Here is a 17,719-nt window from a genome sequence, read left to right on the forward strand (position 1 = left end):
GTGGAAAATAGAATGGCTGCCCAGGAGAATCAGATAGAGGGGGTGAAAAATGGGTTAAGGGGGTTAGAAAACACAATGGACGACAAATTGCGGGAAGTCGGGGAGCAATCCGCCCGGGAAATCAAACAGATGGGGAACCAGATAGAGGAGGTGAAAATCGGGTTAGAATGTAAATTGGATGCTCAGAGGGATGAATTGGGACAGATGAGGATGGCATCTACAAAAGAGATGGAGGAGATGAAGGAGGAGATACGACGAGGTGTAAGCGAGGAGGTCTCGGGGGTACGCGAGGAGGTAAAGCGAGGTGAGAAGCGTATGGAGAAAGAGGTGAGAAATGGGACGGCAAAGTTACAAGGGGGCATAGAGGACCTGACGCAGGAGGTGAAACAGCTAACAGTGGGACAAAAAGAACTAGTGGATCAAGTAGCAAAGAATACTGCGGTACTAGGAGGGTTGAAAGCGACACAAAAAGAAATCAAAAACGAATTAATAGCGACACAGAGGGAATGTCAGATGGTACGGGAGGGACTGACAACGAGGTTGGACGAGGTGACGGAGGTAATGGAGACAAAGGACCGGCAGGTGACGACGCACATAGAAACGGTCAAGGTGGCGTTAGAGGACGAAATAGAGGAGACACACCGGGAAATAAAAGAGGTGAAGCAAAAGTTAAAGGAGGTGGAAGAAGGGGTGATTGAAATTAAGAAGAGACGGAGGGAAACTAAGAAAGAGATAAAGGAGGAAGTAATGGAATTGGTACAAGGTCTGTGCTCGAATCATGATGGTGTGCTTGCTAACCAAATAAAGAGTTTGCAGGTGGCGAAGGAGGTGCGGAGACGAGGTGCCAAGGTGAGTGGCGCTATACGTGGAAATGTATATGATGTGAGGGGAGCTTCAGTCGGCTTGGGGGTTGTTGTGGACCCGGGTGTTCGTGAGAGGCCGTTGGTGAAGTGTGCGACAGGTACGGTGTGCGAAAGAGGAGGTGTGCGAGAATGTCCGACTGGGGTGTGTGAGGAAAAAGTGCGCGCCGAGGAGTGAGTGTGCTGTCGAGAGTGAGTTGGTCGTAGCGCGTGTGCGAGGGAGCACATGGAAGCGCGTAGTGGGGAGTGTTACAGAGGATGTAACGAAAGAGCGCACGCCTGTGGTGAGTGTTATTACGGAGGGTGTAACGGGAGAGTGTGCGCAAGAGGATGCGCGAGAAAGGTGTGTAACGGACGGGTGCATGAGGAAAGAGTGCGCTGTCAAGAGTAAGGGAGAATGCACACCTGTGGCGAGTGTTACGGAGGGTGTAACGGGAGAGTGTGCGCAAGAGGATGCGCGAGAAAGGTGTGTAACGGACGGGTGCATGAGGAAAGAGTGCGCTGTCAAAAGTAAGGGTGAGTGCGCGACCGAGTTTGGAGGTGAGAGTAGTGAGAGTGACACGGAGCGTGAGTTGGTTGTGGCAGGTGAGAGAGGATGTACACCTGGAATGGAAGGAAGCACACCTGGAATGGTAGAGCGCGTATGGGAATGCACGCTGGAATTGGTAGTGAGGCACGTGATTGGCTGTGCAAGTGAGAACACACCTGTGGTTGTCACAGAGGAGGTGACCGAGGAGGGGGCGCGAAGAGGTGTGTTGGTGAGGTGTGCAAACGAAGAGTGTGTGCAAAGGTGTGCGGTGGTCAGGTGTGTGACAAAATCTGTAAGCGGAATGAGTGTACCTGGGTGTGTCGGGAAAGGTGCAATGACAAAGAGCATGGAGATGGCTGGATGTATGAGCAAGGAACGGGCTGCGGGGTGTAAGCATGCGAATGGAGCATCAACGGTAACCGGGTTAGCGGTTAGAGCGACGTATAGCCGAATCGGGTCTTCGGTGCGAACCGGGCAGCTTTGCGTGCCGCGGGGATCCTCGGCGGTTTCGAAAGAACCGCCGTGCGGGATTCACGCCGGGCCGCGCTTTGAACGGCCGCGTCCGTGCTCCACTAGGCGGAACGGGCGGCCCTGTAGGAAGGGTCGTCACGACAACCCTTTGTGGTTGAGGCATTCCGGCAGGTCGAAATCGGGCCATTGGACGGCTCCGTGCCGAGGTGGTGCGTGGGCTCTCGGCCCGGGTAAGCGTCCTTCCCTGCACCGAGTGCCGGACGCATCCAGCCGCTGGCACCAAACAACCCGCATTCATTGCTCGGCTTTACGAAGCCGAGCTTTACAGATGAATTGGCGCACCGAGAGGCTCAAGTGAGTAGACTGTGATGATGAGGATAGTGTTTTGGCCCCGAAATTAGAAAAACAAAATTTGATGATTGGCAAAGGATTGGCAGAGTGATGATTGGTAGTGATTGGCAAATTTTTGATTGGCTGGAATTTGGTGAGCAAAATTGGTAGTGGAAGATACCCGATGTGGTGGGATGGCAACTCTGCCATCTCTCACACGGGGGCAAAGGAGCACTAGTTTTATGGGGTTTATGGCAGTGAAAACTAGCCCGGGAGGGTTAGGATATAATGATAGGGATCTAGAGAAGATGACCTTAGGTAACGTTAAGTTTAGGTAGTGACTGATACCTGTAGTGGGGACGCAGGTAGGTTAGTTTGGATGATAATGACGTGGTATGTGCTTAGTTTAAAGGGAAGACGGGGAGCACTAAGTTAGCAGGGCAACAGTTAGATGAGATGATGCCGAGTGTTTGAGGATCGAAAGTGTATTGAGCAGAGTATGAGTAACTGATTGTGATTGTGAGTTGTATTGTGATTGCACAGGTGTGCAACTGAACAGGTGTATGGAGCAGTGTATGAGTGAGAGATGGTGATGAGTGTGGTGTTGAGCAAATGGTCCAGGAAGGAAGGAGGGTGCAGGTGGCACCAGGTGTGATTGCACAGGTGTGCAACAACAGGTGTATGGAGAATGGTTGTGTGAAATACATGGAGTGTGGAATACATGGAGTATTGGAATGGATGGTCGTGGAGTGAGTATGATGGAAACTGTGGAGTGGAGTGGATGGTGCGGAGGTGTGAATGGGGGAAGAGTGGACCCCATCACGAATACCCGGGGAGGGTAGTGTAAGTGTTAGGTCGAGGGTACAGGTAAATTGTGGTTGGATATTGGCATCTGTGGTGCGAGGTGAAAGAATGGTACTTGGATGGGTGCATTAGTGTTGTGGAAATGGCTGGGCGTGTAGCCTGTTAGTGTGTGTAGTTGGTTTGGGCACTCCACCACTGTGAGGATGTCGGCCAGGTGAGGCCGCAGGTGGGCTCTGTTAGCCGGTAGAGTTGTTGTGGATGGGGCCCGAGGATCCAGAGGACGGACCCGGGTAGCCCAGTGCCAGAGGGCACCAAGGGGTGACAGAGCCAGGAGGGGCCTTCCCCAGTTAGTTAGGTTAGGGTGAGGAGCTAGGTAAGCTCGGGTGGCAGCTGCAGTGGTGGAGGTGTGCAGGTGGGTAGACCTGCTGGGAGAGCTACACGCCCCAGTCCTGAAATTGTGCAAGGGCACAGGGAGATGAATCGGGGGAGTGAGACCCCAAATTGAAAAGCACCACAGTTTGGTCAATGGGAATTTGGTTCTTAAAACCACATAGAGTAAGATGGCCAATGGTTTGGCAGGGAAAGACCCCGGGTAGTGTAAAGTGTGTTAAAGTCATTTAGAGGATAGTTAGGATTAGGAATCTCCTCGCACCATCTATACACAAAGAATTAAGTTAAGCACCCCCCCGTTTTTTTACAACCTCGCACATTACAAGGTTGTTGTCGTCAAAACAGTGTAATATACCCATGATATTGCTATATTTTCTGGAGAAGTGATATTATGGTCACATAAAAACATAACAATCATGCCGTTTTCAATATTTTATTCTGAATAATTTAAGGTGAAATTTTTTGGGAATTTTAGGCATATTTTCACCTCAATTTAAGTATGGAGCTATAGGTCCATCACGGACAGTGTGGATGACGTTTATGTTTTCTAACGTACAGTCATTGTTCTGAGAAGACCTCTAGCGATCTTTGCGTCAATAACGTGTGTAGGACCCACGTGATCGGATGGAGCAAGGTGCTGTGACAACCATCCCCTGGCCTGCGTACAGTCCTGACCTGAACCCCCTCGAGCACGTTTGGGACATGTTGGGACGACAAATTGCGAAGATGGTCCCTCCAATAGCCAATCTGGATGAATTGGAACGTGCATTACATCGGGAATGGAACAACCTGCCACAGCAACGCATACGACGGCTTACAGGGTCTATGAGACGTAGGGTTGAGTCAGTGATCCGATCACGTGGGTCCTACACACGTTATTGACGCAAAGATCGCTAGAGGTCTTCTCAGAACAATGACTGTACGTTAGAAAACATAAACGTCATCCACACTGTCCGTGATGGACCTATAGCTCCATACTTAAATTGAGGTGAAAATATGCCTAAAATTCCCAAAAAATTTCACCTTAAATTATTCAGAATAAAATATTGAAAACGGCATGATTGTTATGTTTTTATGTGACCATAATATCACTTCTCCAGAAAATATAGCAATATCATGGGTATATTACACTGTTTTGACGACAACAAACTTGTAATGTGCGAGGTTGTAAAAAAACGGGGGGGGTGCTTAACTTAATTCTTTGTGTATACATCCACTCACCTGAGGTGACGTAACTCCGCACCATGCCATGTTTTGTTATTTTTATGATGCAGATGTTTGGATTGTGAGACGCATCATGACGTGGGTGTGACATTGTGCTTGTTGTTCCATCTCTCCCTCCTTATGAGGATTGATGATGAATTTGGTGATGGCAAATTTGGTTAGAGGGATTGTGGGAACGAATTTGGTGTAGGGGAAATATGGGGAAGACGTGACAGTAGCGACGAATTTGTAAAGGTGTAGATTTTGTAATTATGGGGTAAGGGCAAGGGTAGAGTAGGTGACAAGGGGGGGTGACGTACGGTAGGGACGAGCTTTTCTCACTTCGCTCTCCTTACGCACTTCGCCTTGCATTGCCTTGTTTGATTTGTACCCTTGAGACCTTACCCCTCGCTCATCTGTCTTTTCCCCCTTTTGTCTCCCACATGAGGACCTGTGCGCCACTGGGCGCCGAGGGGAGCGAGTGTGAGTCCGCCATTGTGCGCCCGAAACTCCCGGAACCAGCTGTCTGCATCGAAGCACCACTTATGGACCCCATGGGTTGGGGGATGGCTCCTCTGCTGGAACCGGCCATGAAGGCCCGAAATCTTGCTGGCGGACCTTGATCACAGGGCACCGATGCCCCACAGGTGAACCACACTAGTCGGCCCTGTGGGCCATAAATAAATAAAAATGGACACGTTGGGTGCATTTTATAATTGCAAATAGGCTGCCAGCAAAGAAGATGACAACAACTGGAAAATAGCAATAGCCAGCAGAGGGAGCCGAAGAGCAAGAGAGCACCAGCAGGGTTTGGGGTTTGTTTGTTGTTTTTTTATTCATGAACAGTGATGACTGTGCACCGATTGGTGCTTGATGGTGCATTGATGCAGAGCAGACTGTTTCCCCCCCCAGAAAGAACAATCACAGGTCCTGGGTTGCGTTTTGTAAATAAAGTAACGTCATTGTAAATAATGCTCCCCACCATCAATGTATAGTTTGAAGACCATTCCGCAATTCGGTTAGCTGTGGGCGTGATTCTGTTAGGCAGGGTGCAATGGAGCAGCGGGACATATTTATTTATGTTTTAAAACTGTCGCACTCAGAGTCACGTTAAATGCAGAGGGAACTACACCTACGTGCCACACTAAAAGTTAAGGTAAGAGGCCCGGGACGTGCCTAAGAGGAGGAGGGTGCAGTGTTGTGGATATGAGAATGGTTTTTTTTTTGTTGTTGTTGTGTAAATTGTTGTAAAAGTATCGCCCTCCTTGCTCCAGTTATGTATAAAGGTCAAAGTGCGTCCCGTAATTAGTTCATAAACACCACACGTTAGCCAATCATAGATTTCCCCCCTTGTTGACAGTTATTTCCTTATTATGTGTATTAGGGTAAGGCCTTGTCTTCCATTAACTTAATACTCCATTGCACCGAATTCAAATAGATAGATCCCCTTTCATTCCCATTCCCAAAACTTCTACTGCCAACTGCATTTGCCGCCATTACGGCGTGGTCAGCTCGGGGAAGAAGGGCGTGCCCGCCCATCGTCATCAAGGGTGGAGTCAGAGGGCCTGCGCCCACCAATCGGGGCCGAAGCGAGCTCACCGATGGGCGTGTCCTGAAAGCCGGCGGCTTGATCGCCCGAGGCGTTATAAAAGCGCGCGCGCAAAAGCGGAGAAGTTGTTGTTGGACTAAGAGAGTTGAGAGAGTAGAGTTGAGTAAGGGATCCCTGAAAGAGCAGCTTCAGCCACCGCAGCTTCAGCCACAGCAGTTTCAGCCACCGCAGCTTCAGCCACAGCAGTTTCAGCCACCGCAGCTTCAGCCCCAGCAGCTTCGGGGCCTTGACGGCAGTTTCGAGCGAGGCCGCGAAGGAACGGCGGCTGCTAAACGCGCCGATCGAGAGAGGGCGGCGGCTGCTCATCCCCGACCCGACCGTGCTGCGGTTCCAGCTGGACCTTCCTCCCCCTCCAGCCATCCACCTCCTGCCATTCCTGTCATCATTCCCCACGTGAGTCTGTCTTTTGTTTCTTCTGTCCCAGGGTATTAATTAAGACTGTAGGTAAGCTAGCATTGCACTGTGTCTCTGAGTTCTTCTGTAAATTATTTTATTATCTTTCCTTCTCCTTGGTTTTTTTGGTCCTGTAAATAGTAAATAAATTATATTTGTATTCCTTACCCTTTGTCTTTCTTCTTCTTCACATCCTTCGCTTTAGTCTTTTCCCCATTGAATATCTGTGGCGCGATTCGGCCAACGTTCGGGAATCGGGTTTGTCGGGGTAACTGTTAGGGCCGCGGTGCCATCCGCTCAGCAAAACAACATCTTATCCGCGGTCCGTAACAATATATATATATATATATGTATATATATATATGTATATATATATATGTATATATATATATGTATATATATATATATATATATATATATATATATATATATATATATATATATATATATATATATATATATATATGTATATATATATATATGTATATATATATGTATGTATATATATATGTATGTATATATATATGTATGTATATATATATGTATGTATATATATATGTATGTATATATATATATATGTATATATATATATATGTATGTATATATATATATATGTATGTATATATATATGTATGTATATATATATGTATGTATATATATATATATATATATATATATATATATATATATATATATATATATATATATATATATATATATATATATATATATAGTGAAACCTTGACTTACGAGTTTAATTCGTTCTGTGACCGAGCTCGTAACTCAATTTGCTCGTTTCTCAAATTAAATTTCCCCATTAACATGCATTGAAATGCTATTAATCCGTACCAGCCCGCCAAAAACCACACCAATTTTTTTTTTAATATACAGTATTTATAAAAATATCTCGCGCTTTATATTTCACCTGTATGCAGCATACAAGTTGGCAGGATGGCCTGGACTGGAGGTACGCACACTTGACTCTAAACTGTCCAGCCTGGGTTTGAATCCCGACCCAGCTATAACCTGTCATGTCGGTGTTTCACAGGCAGGGTGATTCATTAATGTGTGTACCGCTAAACTGGGCGCCCCGTTTGCGTCCCATTAGTTGTTGGATGTTAAGGATCTGTGTAGTGTTCTGGGCCCTGTGCTATTTCTGGTCTTCATCAATGACCTCATCGAAATGAGGATCTGTGTAGTGTTCTGGTAGTGTTCTGGGCCCTGTGCTATTTTTGGTCTTCATCAATGACCTCATCGAAATGACCTCATCAATGACCCATCGAAAACCTTGATATTTTCTACCCCCGGTAATTCACCCCAGAGTCCTTGCAGTGTTCATATTGTTACTGATCGCGGTTTAGATGTTACTTTGCCGAGCGAAGGCTCCGCGACCGAACAGTTATTCCCCGATTAGAACCCGATTCCACCCAAACGTTGGCCGGATCGCACCGCAGCTATTCCATAGGGAAAAGACAAAGGCGACACGGATGTGAAGAAGAAGAAGAAGAAGACAAAAAGGTTGGAAATACTACTAAATTTATTCCTACTATTTACATGCTCAAAGTAACCAAGGAGAAGGAAAGATAATAAAATAATATACAGAAGAATCAGAGACACAGTGCAATTATTAACTTATACAAGCTTAATTAATACCCAGGGACAAGACACACAGAACAAACTCACGTACACAAGAAGGGTGGAGGAAAGGAATGAATGCTGGAAGGAGGAATGGGAAGGTTCAGCTGGGGCAGATGGTTCGGGCTTGATCCCGCACGGGACGTCGGCTGGACCTCGACGGCCACCGATGCCACCGCTATCTGGTCCCCGCGGGGTAACGGGTTGAAGCTGCCTGGTGGAGTCAACGCTGCTTGTGGAGCCAAAGCTGCTTCTCTGGCTCACCTCAGGGCGCGTCTGCCGTCTCTGGCGCAACTGCTGGTAATTGACCTGGAACCTTCTCTCTCTTGGCCCTGGTGTCTCCTCACCATCGACAACTCAACGTCAACCAACGCAACCACTGACCACTCGACGCCACCACTTCTCACCACCAACTTCTTACCACCACAACCAACGCAACCCCTGACCCTCCTCTGACGACCAACTCACGACTCACTCTGACTCTCTTGCTTCTTGCGTGCGCGCCTTTTATAGCGCCTCCAGTGATCAAGCCGCCGGCCTTCAGGACACGCCCATCGGTGTGCTCACCTCGGCCCTGGTTGGTCACGCGACCCTCTCGCTCCGCCCTTGATGACGACGGGCGGGCACGCCCCTCTTCCCCTCTATGACGAGGTGGAGACACGCCTTTCTTCTCCGACCCTGCCTCGTGGTCAATGGCGGTTATTGGAGGGGAGGTAATTGGCAATCGAGGGTTGGCAATCACGAGAGGGGATGTAAAAGGAAAGGGAGATTTTGGGGATGGGAATGAAAGGGGATCTATTCTCTTTCACTGGTGCAATGGAGTACTTCAATTAATGGGAGACACAGCCTTACTCTAAAACACAGAATAAGAGATAACTATCAAACAGGGGTATTCTATTATTTGGCTGACGTGTATGCTTGTGGACTAATTATGGGATGCCCTTTCACCTTTACACAGCTCCGGAGGTAGGGGGGCGCAGAATTAACAATATTAATAATAATACAGCACACAATCAAAAAAATACAGTCCTCATCTCCGCAACAATATGTTTTATTCCTCTCCCACCTCCCCCCAAGTCCTCCCGATGTTCCTGCTCTCAAATGTTGTGTTTGTGTCCTTCCCCCTCTCTCCCCATATTGTCTGCCGCTCCCCTTGTTTTTTGTGTTTTGTGTGTCGGTTTGTCTTTTTGTGTGATTAATGTTAGCTCTTTCACGAGCCTCGATCTTGTATACAAAAAAAAAAAAAAAAAAAAAATCACCGTGTCTTCCACAAAGAGAAGGCGAGCTATCGCCGGCACTCTGAACAAGTTGTGGCCTGGCATGCTCTTCTCCTCTGCCGTTATATACGTCCTCCTCGGCATCTTTTTCCAGAAGAGCCCTGTCTCGTCACAGTTGAAGATTTGCTGGGGATGTATCGTTCGGCTTCTATCAGTTCGGCAAAAGTTATAATAAAATCGTCAGCTGCCTTCACATCCGAGCTTGCTGCCTCACCATGCCTGACGACGGAGTGAATGCCGGTCCTCTTCTTAAAATTATCAAACCATCCCCGACTGCCTTTGAATGACTTTCGATGCCTCGTCCGTTGATGTTCCCGCCGTCTGCTGCACCAAATCCCCGTAAATGTCTCGGGCCTTCTCACACATGATGCTCTCAGTCACGGTATCTCCTGCGAGCTGCTTCTCCGTCAACCACACAAACAACAACTTCTCCATCTCTTCATGGATAGAGGTCCGGAGCTTTGAAATAATCGTAACGCCCTTGGCTGGCGTTATAGCCTTTATCGACTCCTTCTGCTTCAAAATCGTACATATCGTAGAAGTACGACGATCGTACTGCCTTGCCAAGTCGACAACACGCACACCTCGCTCATGTTTTTCGACGATTGCGTGTTTTATATCCAAGCACATCATCCTCTTCTTTTTCTCAGCACTGCCCTTGACACTCAATTTCTTAGGACCCATGGTTAAAACTAAGAAATTTTACAAAATAACCAAAATGCGAAAACAAAGCAGCAGCGATATACGGCAGAGATGCTTGCACGGCAAGATAACCACGTGACCGGAACCCACCTGGTGGCGGGTGGCGTAAGCTCGTAACTCAGATCTCGGCTCGCATCTCAAAGCAATAAACCGCCCGAGCGACGGCTCGTATCTCGGAAAACTCGTAAGTTGGTGCACTCGTAAGTCAAGGTTTCACTGTATATATATATACATATATTTGTATATATATTATAAACCACGGTGTTTGTCCATCCGTCTCCAAACTACTCTCTCAGTTTTGGTGCTTGCCCCGCCTAACCTTCTGTTGAACATTTTGGGATCCCAGCAGATGTTGTTACGCAGGTAGGATATATAATTGTGATTTTTGAAATTGGCTTGATACCGAGCTTCCCCGAATCCGGAAGTGAACAGATGACGACAATGAGCTGGTTTGTTAATATCTCAATACAATCGTGATTTAACACAGTGTTTTGTTATATTATTAATATATGATTGGAATGATGATTGATGATGATGATGAAATATATGATTGAAACCCTGGTGTTGGGCTAGCGGCTCGGGTGCCAGCTTAGGATCCCAGGATCCTGGGTTCGAATCCCGGTCGATCGCTGAATGAACGCCAGGGGGGTTGACTCAGCCTGTCATCCTTCCGAGGTCGGCTAATTGAGTACCAGTTCACTGGTAATTCCCTGCTTGTCGTAAAAGGCGACAAAAAGGGTTGGCGGCAGGAAGGGCATCCGGCCGTAAAACATTGCTTCAAAAAGGGGACCAAAAAACAACAACAACCACGGTCCCCGAAAAAGGCCAACCCCCGCTTTGCTGGGAAAAATGGCCTCTAAATGTGGTTATTATTATTTTATAATGATGCTGTTGGGAATGGAAATAGAGATATTGAGTTTGAATATGAATGAGGAAATGACTTGAGGGGTTCTACTTTCAACTGCAGTGGTTTTCCTTGGCGGATCTGGCCGATGTCTATTGTTAAGTACACTCGCGGTTTCTTTCTTTTTCAAGATATCCCAAATTGTTGTATTTGCTCCACCCAGTCTTTGTGATGTTTAATCGAATTCTTCTGTTTTTTCAGTTTACAAATTCCTTGCTTTTCTTTCATAGACAGTTCTCTGGTCTTTATGTTGGCTTATCCTTGCAGACTCCAAAGGCAAAAGCAAACACTAAAACCAATCATAGACATTCACAGCTCTTTTATGTGTGAACAATCAATGTATCAAGAAGCACCTGAGCAACAAAAAACATCTGCCAGTCATTTGTTGACAGTACTTTTGCTTACCTGAAATGGGGGATATTGGACATAAAAAGTGCTCTTGTTCTGCAATCGTAAAACATATATATATATATATATATATATATATATATATATATATATATATACAGTGGTACCTCGGCTTACGAGTTTAATCCGTTCCGTGACGGAGCTCGTAAGCCAAATCGCTCGTAAGTCAAAGCAAATTTTCCCATTCAAATGCATTGAAATGCTATTAATCCATTCCAGCCTCAAAAAAAAAACACCAATTTTTTTTGTTAGGTGCTTTTAAATAACAAAAATGTACTTTATAAATAACAAATAATGTATAAACAAGCACGACCTCGTATATACTGTACATAATACAAGAGAATGTAAAGAAATAAACTGGTTTTATTAAGCAGAGGAGAAGAGCATGCCAGGTGAGGTGTGCGTGTTGTCGACTTGGCGAGGCAGTACGATCGTACTCCTTCTACGATATGTACGATTTTGAAGCAGAAGGAGTCCATAAAGGCTATAACGCCAGCCAAGGGCGTTACGATTATTTCAAAGCTCCGGACCTCTATCCATGAAGATATGGAGAAGTTGTTGTTTGTGTGGTTGAAGGAGAAGCAGCTCGCAGGAGATACCGTGACCGAGAGCATCATGTGTTTGAAAAGATTGAAACTCGGATATCGAGCACGGACCACGAGGTGTTTTTTCTTTTTTCTTAATCTCGGTTTCAGTGAACTTTTGCTCTGTGCTCACGTGTACTGTACCTGTACCTGTAATGGTACGTCAGAGGATGGCACCTGTTGTCATCATATTAAGTGCAAGATGTTCTGCATCGTAAGTTGGTACACCGTGGTCTTTCGGCGGTGTTTAAGCCGGCCGTCTTGGCTTCTGTCACCATTGGCATTGAGTCTTTCGATGTAGGTAGGTCGTTGTGTGCCGGTGCCTTGGCCGAATTCCTTCATTGCTGCATTGTTAGCTCACCTGGTTTTTTATACCACATCTTTGGTTATCGGACCAGCGAATGACGTCATCTCCTCCAAAGTATGGCTTATTCTCACTTGTCTTGGACGATCTTCTACTTCTAGCCTTCCACCGTGCATTTGGTGTCCACTGTACTTACTGTACAGTGCCTGGTAAAATTGATGTAATGGGTTTTTGACCGTCAACGCCATGAACCGTCATGAACCGTCATGAACCGTCAACGCCATGAACCGCTAACACTCAAAAGCCCATTTATCGCGCCTTATAAAGCAAAACGCAAACCGAAAGCCATGCCTCTCAAGCGAGGCGTGCTTCCGTGGTCACGTGATCCACAGGTGTAGCTCATTATACCCGCACGCGCGACACGCTTTGGCGGTCACGTGACCAGCCACTCTGGAGGCGGGGATCCCCGCCGATGACGTCACCGGCTGGAGCAAGGAGATTCCTCGCTCATGTATTTCGACGATTGCGTGTTTTATATCCAAGCAGAGATGCTTTCACGGCAAGATAACCGCGTGACCGGAACCGGAAGCCACAACCGGAAAATTCAAAAAAATAAATTTTTTGAGCTCGTACATCGGATCTCTGCTCGTATCCCAAAGCAACAAACCGCCCGAGCGACGGCTCGTATCCCGAAAAACTCGTACGTTGGGGCACTCGTAAGCCGAGGTACCACTGTATATATATATATATACATACACACACACACACACACACACACACACACACACACACACACACACACACACACACACACACACACATATAAGCCTGGTGTTGGGCTAGCGGCTAGGGTGCCAGCTTAGGATCCTAGGATCCTGGGTTCGAATCCCGGTTGATCGCTGAATTAACGCCAGGGGGGTTGACTCAGCCTGTCATCCTTCCGAGGTCGGCAAATTGAGTACCAGTTCACTGGTAATTCCCTGTTTGTCGTAAAAAGGCGACAAAAAGGGTTGGCGGCAGGAAGGGCATCCGGCCGTAAAACATTGCTTCAAAAAGGGGACCAAAAAAACAACAACAACCACTGTGCCCGAAAAAGGCCAACCCCCGCCTGCGGGGAAAAATGGCCTCTAAAGGTGGTTATATATATATATATATATATATATATATATATATATATATATATATATATATATATATATATATATATATATAGTATATACACACACACACATATATATATACACATATATATATATATATATATATATATATATATATATATATATATATATATCTATCTATAATTCCACTAATCTCTGTGTGTGTGTATGTTTGTTTGTGACCGCTGTTTCTCGACAACCACGGGTCCGATATACTTTAAACTTGCCAGGTATATTGCTGGGGACCCGAGGATGTGCCTTTTCAAGGTTTCATATTAATCGGACAAGTAGTTACCGAGCTATGGCGATTTAGCCGTTCGCCGTTCGCTTTGGCGTTGCAAATGGACCAAACCATTTCATGTAAATAGAGGGGGGGGGTTCTGTGGTCGTTGCGAATGGACCAAACCATTTCATGTAAATAGAGGGGGGGGGATTGTCACTGTACTCGCAAGCCGTTCGCCGTTCGCTTTGGCGTTGCGAATGGACCAAACCATTTCATGTAAATAGAGGGGGGGGGGGGGGGATATAATTTTAGATATATATATAGTACGGGCATATATATAGTACGGGCATGCCCTAGTGTATATAACCAGGGTAGGAAGCGTGGAAAATATTTTGGTCATGCCGCGCGTCGAAGGCGCCGCGGGCGCCTGGGAATTAGGCGAGAGGCGAGCACGTAGACGACCCACCTTGTTTTCCCCACCGTTTCGGAAAAGACAGCGTGGCCTCCAGCCCACCAAAGAGCCCAGCAGTCGAAGCTCCTTCACAATCGCCACACCAAAGCTCTCTTCAGGAACAGCAGAATCGTCATGCTTCTTGTTCGGCAAGGACCAACCACCCTCTTTTCCACGCAACCAATCACGAAGCTTCATGCTGCCGCTCGCACTCTCCAAGCACCAATCGTGAAACTGCTTCTTTGAGCTCGCCTCGCGTTCTGCCCATGTCATTCGGGAGGCGTGGCCTGCTGGCCCTGTTCCCTCACCCACCAAACCATGGTCGCTCCACCTCTCCTGAGCGGGTCTTTACTGTATCGTGTCCATGGAGCATGCATAACTTGGCCGGCGATGTCGTACTTGGCCGGCTGTACTGAAAAAAATGGTAGGAATGGCCACATCGGGTTTTACGCACAGGGGAAGTTAATCTTAAACCCTGTTACTAATTAACACGTCATCATCCCTCATATGATGAACATTCAAACAACATTAAGCTGTATTTCCCTGCTTATGTACATCGAAATGCTCCTACGCGTCACACGGTCCATGCTATTTCCTATGCAATCCTACCTTTCCTACGGTATTCTGTTATGTACCCCCATAAACGCAACTATATATATATATATATATATATATGGAAATACCCAGATATAAAAGCTCACCTTCTGCACAGTTCTTGCCTCATATTCATCTTTTGATGTGAAACCAAATTTATTGAGTATGTACCATGTAGCTATAATAACAAATTTGATTTCACTGGTCCAATACTTATGGAGGGCACTGCATGTGGTGTAGTTGTTTTGTAGTGTTCATAGCTCAACCTTTCACTTTTTTTTTGACCCATATGGTTGTCAATAATCAATAATCAGTGCCTCTTCAGCAGGCAACACCTGGAACCTTTCCTCCATTTTGTGGTTCTGTGTAGAAGTCGTTTGGGCAGGTGTAAATGAATTGTGCTTCAATTATAAAACAAATTGTGGAAATTTGTACAAAATTTAAACTAATGCGATACGAAGGTCAAGGACTCGTGTTTGTCTCTCATTTTCTGTGAAGACTGGCGAATACGTCACGGACGAGGAGGATGAGGGTGCCATGGAATTGGGCCTGCCTAGTAGCAGGAACCGCATGGCAATCGAGGTGTTTGAGCTGCCTGAGGGTGAGGATGAAGATGATCTGTCTCCGATCGAAATCGACTCGAGCCAACTCTCGCGGCGTTTCCAGGAGGTCAGAATTTACCAACCCTCCCTTTGATTCATCCCCTAATCCAACACCTTTCTTTATCTACCTTTTCCAAATGCTGTTTGTTATCCATCTGTAAATCTCATCGCTCCCCTCCCTCCGCATGCTGTGTTTCTCCATCTTATTGTTTGAGTACATTTTCTGTGTCTCGGTACCATATCCACGACTCGATCGACATCGAGGGACCTGTGACCACTCAGGAACATTTGGCCCTCATTTGTCACTCGTAACAAGCCCACGCAGTATTTTAAAATTAATTTCTTTTTACGGCATAACCCGTAGGGCAAAGCCGTCTAGAACAGTGTTTGTCTGTCTGTCTGTATGTATGTTTGCATATATGTGTATGTCCCTCACAAACTTAACACCAATCAGAGCTGAGGTTCTGGTCACATGACAGGGGTGATGTGATGTGAATACGTCTGTGATGTCATTATGGCATACGACGGCTGACTCCACACACCGCCATTTTGATTTATCTGCCATTCTGACAACATATCGTTGAACCTGTCATATATCACAATTGCCATGCTCTACCTTTACGTTTTTCATTCAGTGTAAAACAAAAAACAAACCGATTGTTAAAATGACCATCAAATATCGAAAAAGCATAGGTGTTATGGGTCTTCCAATGACACAGTACATAAAGGCCTTCGGCTTCATACCTTCGCGCCTCAGCTTCAGACTGCTTTGGACAATTTAGCCCTGGCTTCTCAATACAGTAGCATCACTTTCGTAATAATAATAATAAGGATAATAATAATAATATCGTAAATATAATCGTAACACTGCAATCCCTTTGTCATAATTGCAAAGTTACTAGATTGAAGCGGTGTATGGTTAGTTCATTGTTAACTCAACACATGTAGAATAAACCAGTGTCTCAATGCAATCTCTTCACTTCCATGGTATAAGAAAGCTTAGAGACTTAGAGTGCTGTACTTCTAAATAATTTAATACTTACATTATTTGCTAACTGGTATCTCCACACAGGCCATACTATCCTCTTCACCTAAAGGATCAAACAAGCTCGGCTACGCCGCTGTTAGACTTTTGGTCTTGTTTATACTGATCTGAGGCTCAAGAGGAGCTTGTGAAAAAAAAAATCACATGCAGGACAACGACATTAGGAGACATCAATATATATACTAGATGTAAATTTCAAGAACACGAGTGGACAATGGACAAACTGTTTCCCTCAATCATGAGGTGGGGATTTATAATCTGAACAACACAATACGCTAACCCATTATTATTACATCTGCCACCGAGGTGGACCGAGGTTGTGTTTTCACCCCTGTCTGTTTGTCTGTGAGCATGATATCTCACAAAGTTGTGGACAGATTTGGACGACATTTTGTGGACAGGTTGGTTGGGGGGTGTTACATATTTAGGGGAATGTATGTGAATTACTATTCAGGTCTGTGCTTATCAATGTGTAGTCGATTAAGGGTTGTTGTGGTTGGAGGGTCAGGAGCCCTTCTGGAAAAAGAGACCGGAAACGGAAGAAGAAAGACACGAGGTCGGAAGAAGCGACGAAGATTCTTCTTCCTCGCCCCGCTCCGACGAGAGGTGGGACCGATATTGAGCCGTGTGGAAAAGCGGCGTTCCCGAGCCCGTCTGGCGAGAGGAGTTACCGGGACGGATACCTGCCCGGTGGACACGTCAAGCTACCGTGTGGCCGTGCACCGACCCAGCGTCTGGCACCGTTCGCGGCACCGTCTACAAAGACGCGTACGGGTCGCACGTTGGGGCCTAACCCGCGTTGCAAACGGCGTGTGGCTTTTGCCGGCTGTACAGTACCCGCTTCGCGTGGCCAAGAGGGGGCTGCAACCTTGGTTCCCGGTACGATACATGCCCGGTGGGAAAACGTCCACCCGGGGTTCGTTCAACCGCCCGAGAGCGGCGAAGCCGACCATCATCTTGGTCAGGAGGGGCCCAGAGACATTGTGAGGGACAGAGACCAAAGGGGGTCGTGAGTACAAAAGGGGACACACGTATGTAAGATGGCCATCTTAATCATCGAGGGGATTGATTGATTGTTGAGTGTGAATTGTGGATGGTGGATTGCTCGGGGAATATACCCTTGATTGTATCATTGAAATTGTATGGTATCATTACCCTTGAAATATATCATTGAACATCAGTTTTCTCTTGGGTGGAATTCATAGGGATTGCGTTGCGAAAGCGCCTATATAATACTACTT

The 17,719-nt window shown here is 46.3% G+C and overlaps 1 protein-coding gene across 5 annotated transcripts in view; it reads left to right on the forward strand.

Annotated features, from left to right (window-relative positions):
- The window catches only part of LOC137433759 (neurabin-2), a 286,357-nt gene that overhangs the window by 140,034 nt on the left and 128,604 nt on the right, over positions 1-17,719 (forward strand). For all 5 annotated transcript variants that reach the window (XM_068126043.2, XM_068126045.2, XM_068126044.2 and 2 more), the window contains one exon: positions 15,330-15,500. In XM_068126043.2, coding sequence (XP_067982144.2) covers positions 15,330-15,500 — 171 coding nt within the window. The remainder of the gene's footprint in view (positions 1-15,329; positions 15,501-17,719) is intronic.

The sequence above is a fragment of the Myxine glutinosa genome, chromosome 10 (genome assembly GCF_964187855.1).
Source record: "Myxine glutinosa chromosome 10, kmMyxGlut1.1, whole genome shotgun sequence".
Lineage (NCBI taxonomy): Eukaryota > Metazoa > Chordata > Myxini > Myxiniformes > Myxinidae > Myxine > Myxine glutinosa.